This window comes from Buceros rhinoceros, unplaced genomic scaffold (genome assembly GCF_000710305.1).
Source record: "Buceros rhinoceros silvestris isolate BGI_N320 unplaced genomic scaffold, ASM71030v1 scaffold48204, whole genome shotgun sequence".
NCBI lineage: Eukaryota > Metazoa > Chordata > Aves > Bucerotiformes > Bucerotidae > Buceros > Buceros rhinoceros.
This window is the reverse complement of record NW_010410873.1, coordinates 1-6024: the sequence shown is the minus strand read 5'-3', so window position 1 is coordinate 6024 and position 6024 is coordinate 1. Positions and strand designations below refer to the sequence as shown.

At 38.9% G+C, this 6024-nt stretch overlaps 1 protein-coding gene across 1 annotated transcript; it reads right to left on the bottom strand.

Moving 5' to 3' along the window:
* Positions 1-2829: 2829 nt before the first annotated feature.
* Positions 2830-3940, bottom strand: LOC104493114 (dihydrofolate reductase; the record flags this gene model as incomplete). Its single annotated transcript, XM_010135743.1, has 2 exons — positions 3840-3940; positions 2830-2956 (listed from the first exon to the last, which is right to left on the bottom strand). Coding segments are annotated over exons 1-2 (213 nt in total), but the record flags the coding sequence as incomplete, so codon positions are not given.
* Positions 3941-6024: the final 2084 nt, after the last annotated feature.

Here is a 6024-nt window from a genome sequence, read left to right as displayed (position 1 = left end):
ACTTCAAGGGCATCTGTCTTATTAAACGTTCTTGCTTCTATTGCTCATGTGTTGTTATCTTCCTTAGCCCGATTAACGAGCTCTTATCAAAACTTTTAATGAGCATCAAAAGTTTTGTGTGTGTGTTTTGGCAGGATTCCCAGCTAAAACACATCAGTCCGTCGCACCCTTTTGGTGGGGGAACAGCCCCCCTTTTCAAACCGCGACAGTTCAGATGCAGAAGAGGATTTACTCCGCAGGCACAGCAGTGTTACTTGTAAATGAGTAGGAGAAGACATCTTCAAGACCAGGAGACAGATGAAAACAAAAGTATGGGGTTTTCCAGAGTGACCTGCTCTCCTCATTGAGGTCTGTCCTCATAAAGCTCAACCTGGTTTCCAAGATCTGAACTTCAGGTTGAACTCTCCGAAATGCTACAAGTGGAAAAGTCATGTACTCCGCATTACCTGTTTCAAACCACTCCTGTGGCACTTGTTCAAGTAGCTACAGACACTGTCCCCATCATAGGTTTGTACTAATAAACGCAATCAGTTCTAAACCTTTGAGCCATACGAAGTTGTAAGATCAAAGTAATGCTTTAAAAGCAAATACCTTCAAGTACTGAATATAATTATTCACTTCAACTGCCAATTGTTATTTTACTTCCCACTCATTTCTAGATGGTATAATGGAAATATTCCTGTAATCTTTTGTGCACCTCTAACACAGTCACTAAAAATATTACCTGTAGTTTTGGTAGAGGTGTATGGCTTCCATCAGTCCTTTTTAATTAAGATCACAAAGCTAGTCTGAATGCAGGAACCTGTGTAAAACTGTCAGATTTCTCCCTAATGAATTAAACGAATAAAAAATTCTTTTGAAACAACATGGTAGATGCTTGAAAGGGGAAGAACAGTTGAAATTTTAAGTTGAATTCTGTTAGGCTGATCAGCTTAAGTAATATGATCCCAAAGTACCCTCGATCAAAGCTATTGGTATTGCTGAGTACCAGTATTGGTGAATCTAAAAAATGGCATTGCTTTCTACCAGGTATGGGCCATACTGGAAAAACAGTTAAATTATAAGTCTACAACATAGACACTTCTGGAAGAAGCAGCAGAAATAATCACTCTGTACAGCACTAGATGAGCACATAGCCATTTTACGGAAGGGGGAAATGCTTCTGCTCGCACTCTTCACCCTGCAGAATTACAGGCAGAAGCCAAATCCAGTTCCTTGCTCACGTTGGGAAGCTACGCCCGTATGAAGAGAATCTGCCTCCAGACATAAAATTGACATTTTAATAGCTGAGAGCGAAGGACTCAGGTTACTTCTGTATGATAATACTTGATTATAGACTGAATGCATTTGGACATCAAATATATGGTGGACTTCACCACACACAAAAGTAATTATAAAACATAAATCAAACAAGGATAGAGAAGCAACCACATTTTACAGCCTATTTGCTTATGCAACTTATTTTTCTACAACCTTTGACAAAAGTGCATTCCCTGTGATGCAGAGAAGAGGTTCATGAAAGGCACAAATTGTAAAGGCAAGAAAAATCAGAAAATGTGTTTTTCTACCCTGTTTACAAAGCATATTAAGAACATTAATTTGTTAAGAGGAGAATGATAGCATTTTCATCACACAACTGAAGTCTAAGAGCCAAACAAGTAGAGTACATTTCCCAGCACACATGTAACGACTGAAGGAGAGCAGAACTGTTTCCCTCAACTCTCAAAAAAATAAATAAAATGCTTTACAATTCTTAATTAAAATTTTTTTTACAAGAAGAAAGACTGCTTGTTGCTGTCCTTAGTCCATATTACCTGGTTGAGAGGAAAGTAACTAGGGTTGATGGCCATAATCTTCTGTGCAGTACTGTTTGACAATAATTACACGTTATATGAGAACTTAGTACAAGAAGACAAAATCAACTGAGAGTTAAAAGGGCAGAGCCGTAACTGTGTAGGGTCTGAAAGGATGACTTTAGGGTTGTGGGTCGAGACATGGAGAGTCGACTAAACTTTACATGTGTATAAACGAAAAATGAGAGCAAGGGTTTGCAGCAAGGGAGGAAGATGGCTGAGGAAACACAGGGAAAAAAGAAGATAGGTTTTACTCCAGATCTTCACATTGCACAGCTGATATCTTAGTTAAGAACAGGAAGATCATTGTATTTGTGGGAAAACATGACAGATTATACAGGGCTTTGACTGTGTGAAGATGGTTCTGAGAAGAAAGCGGCACATGCTGTCTTCTTGATAGTCAGGTGTCCATTCATGTGCCAAGACACCCTACACACCAGGAGAAACCTGGGCAGTGGGAGCAGCAGGGACACGTAATTGCTGGATGGGAAAAACAGAGTGAGTGCTACCTTTCGTGGTATTATTATCTCCTCTTATTGCTGACATCATCACCAGTCAGCTCTCTCCAAATCGTCTTTTCTTAACTGTATGCCTGTACGAAGTGCCATACTCTGGCTAAAAATACTGGCTATTTTTCATTTTTTCCCATCCTCTGCAGAGTCAGTCTACTACCTCAGTAAAATAAACATAACGATATGGGGTTTGGTTGAAAAAACATAGCAATTTAGGAATTTAAGGAGAGTTCTCCAAAGCGCGAAGACTGTCTGATACTGGACCATTAGCAAGAGCACATCTGGTTACTGGGACAGATATTTTAAACTTTTGACTTAAAACCTCACTCTCCAAGACTTGCTCCATTGGAATCTCTGGAGTTTGCTGGATCACATGAAGGAAAAGCACCTCCTAAAGAGGAAAGAACTCGAGCCATCCTCATCCCATCACAGAAATTAGTAATTCAGGAGTACTCTAAACATACCTTGTAAACTGAAGTGCCTCCGATGATCCACACCATGTCTACTTTACTTTTTAGCTCTGGTGAATCTAACAGAGCTAAAGCGTCATCCAGACTTTTGGAAAGATAATGTGCGCCTTTTGGGGTTTCCCTAGAAGAAGCAAAGTTTTATTACTAAATAATTAAAGGACCATTAATCATGATAATCAATACAATCTAGACACACAATGTGTTTTGCTGCATTCACAAATAACTACGTGTTTCACATTAGTTCATTATTTTGAAATGCCTATCGAGGCTAAACTGTGTTAGATTTCCCATCTGACTGCAGAATTGTTTAATAAATCACAGTTTAATCATAACTGTGACTTAAGAGGCATGATAAATTACACATCTGAAATTTTGTTGTTTTTTTAGAAAAGGGTAACTGAGAAATTTAGATATCTACAAAATTAAATACAGATTTTTACTTGAGTTCTAGAACATTAATATTCCATTCAATAAAACAAGTAAAAAAGTCCTACTCCCTGCTCCTCCCTGTATTAAGCTCAAACCTCACCAACACCCTCCAAAGCAATAAACCATTACAAATGGACATTTTTGCTTAAGAACATTTGGATGATGCATTCAAGAAGAGAGCTCTGAAAAAAGACAGTTTTTTTTTCTTAAATTCTAATAAAAATAAACTCTAAAAAATTGATTAAGTGCCACCAATCTAACCAGAAACTACAGAAATACATGAGTTGGAAAGGCTACTGACAACTGTCAGATGGTTTGCGTACAGAGCAAGAACTAGTACTTAGTATACAAAGTCATCACAATTATCTCGTGAATTAATTAAAAAAATAAAAGAAAGAAAAATATCAATTCAAAAATTAAAGCTAAAGTAGTGATACCACTCAGAACCAACAGCAGAGATGTTTCCTAACAGGTTTCAAAAATGTTATATTCACTATTACTCTGTGATGTATTGCCACACATATTTTTAGGTGCAGACTTATTTGTTTTACAGACCTATTATTCATTATACATACTTGAGCTCCCTGCTGAGAACTATATTAATCCTGTTTTTCAAAGGACGATTCTTCTCAGGAATGGAGAACCAGGTTTTTTTACCCATTATCAGTGCATTCTGTTTACCTGATTAAGAGAGAAAACACTTAATTAAACCAAATTTGGTTTGATTGTTTAGGGACACTGCTGGACCCTCCCTCCTCCTTCCGAACTCCATTTTGAAAATTAGCAAAAGCCCAAGCTTAAGGTCCAATTCTCAAATTAGTCACATGTATACAAGAACACCTTTGTGGCCTCAAAGCCTTGTCAGGCAGCTGACAATGAAGTAGTCTCATGCAGACCTATAAACTTATAAATGATCAAAAATGAGAAAAGGTATAACAGATACTATATGCACTACACTGGCTCCTCTCCTATAGCTACAGGGCCAAATTAAGATCAACTCACACCCTCAAAAGAGTTCTCTTAGGGTGAAAAACCATCATTGTTCCCTTCATAAATCCAAGCAGTGTATCGACTTCATGTTTGCATGTTCCACCATCGCAGTTATACGATCAGGAATAACTGCCAGCTTTGAGTGTTACTTAAGGAAAAAAAAAAAAAGCAAAGGATAGCTTTCAGCATAAGAACCAGCCACATTAAATGCGAGGCAGAAGTGCAACAGGTGTTTTCCCATATTCTAGAATTCACCTGTAAGTACCATTTCTGACCAAATCCAAACATTCATAACCTGATTATCTTTTTATACACCCTGCTAAGAGGAGGGTTTCTCTTCATGAGCAAATGGAGTTGTCAGAGAAATAAATACAGAGGCTGAGACTCACAAAAAGTAACGGGAATTTTTTTACAGCACTACGGAGCAGGAGAGGTTTCAGAGAAAAGAAAGTAGTATTTGTTTACAGCTCTCCTCCCTGCTTCTTGATTTGAGAGAGGCTGGATCTACTTGGTCACACCAGAGAACTGATGCTCCAGCTGTTTATTAGCAGCGTTTAAAGACCTGCCTCCTGCAGATAAACTTCATGAACAAGTTTCCAAGGGACATGCTGTGGTGTCAGTCTAGATATGTTAGCGCAGACCACTGCACCACTGCTTGAAGGAAATGGACAAGTTCTGAAAAATATATATATATTCTTACTAAAGACTCACACTGGGATGCCTGTAAGTGCAGAAGAAAGATTTGTCTGGATCAATAGCTAATTCATAGCAGTGCCCAGTACAGGTATGCAAGCAGACTAAAAGCAAGATCAGGTGATGCTTATCCACAGGGTCTTTCCCACTTTCAAAAATCAGTGACTCTCTAACTCTTTTGACTCGATTGCAATATCCCTGCTGTGAAGATTTAGGCATAATCCATTAAGATGTCTGGTTAGGAAGCCCAGCTTCTAAGGTTTATAGCTTACAAAAAAAATTTTGAGGCAGTATGGAGCAAAATTTTTCTTTTTCATTGTATTTAGAACATGGTTTTTTTTGGTTACAGGTTATTTGTGCCAGGTAAGATGCAACTTGCAGACATAAAAGGACAGTTGTGTTCTGTCTTTTTTGTACGTAAGGTGGCAATGGGCCAAATCAGGTCTCCAAAACGTAAATGAAAATCTTCACTTAAGAATACTGTAAGATAAGATTAGACATTCCTTGTGGAATATGGAACAGACCTTCAGATCAGAATATGGAACAGGTCACTTAATCTAAACAAGGGCACACGTTAAGCTGCCCAGAAGTTTTAGCAAACAAGTGGGTTTTGCTAGTTAACAATTTTAACAGGAGCATGAAAAAAAACCCTCTGGAATGAGAGCGACCATACTGGTAAACAGAGAAGCAGCAGAAAACTGAGGACAAACTTGTTGTCTCTCATGGCTTTGATTCCAACAGATGCAGTGAGCCAGTCGCATGGCTCAGGGAGGTCCTATTCCTCCTCTCCCAATGCCTCCTTCCCACTCTTACCATGCTCCCTCTACTGGCAGTCCTCGCAGACAATCCCAACAGCTCAGTCTACCGGGTTAGAGAATTAAAACAGCTAAAGGAAATGTCACACTGGCACTAAAGTCAGTGTGAAAGAGGAATGGGGACGATGCCACAAGACTTGTCTCTTCTGGCAGGGATAAATACTCGGTCAGAAGAAATGGGCCATTTTCATCTTCTGCATTCCTATTCCTGTTTGTTTGTGCTGATTTTCACAAATGCTGCCCCTCCACCCACCCGCCCTCC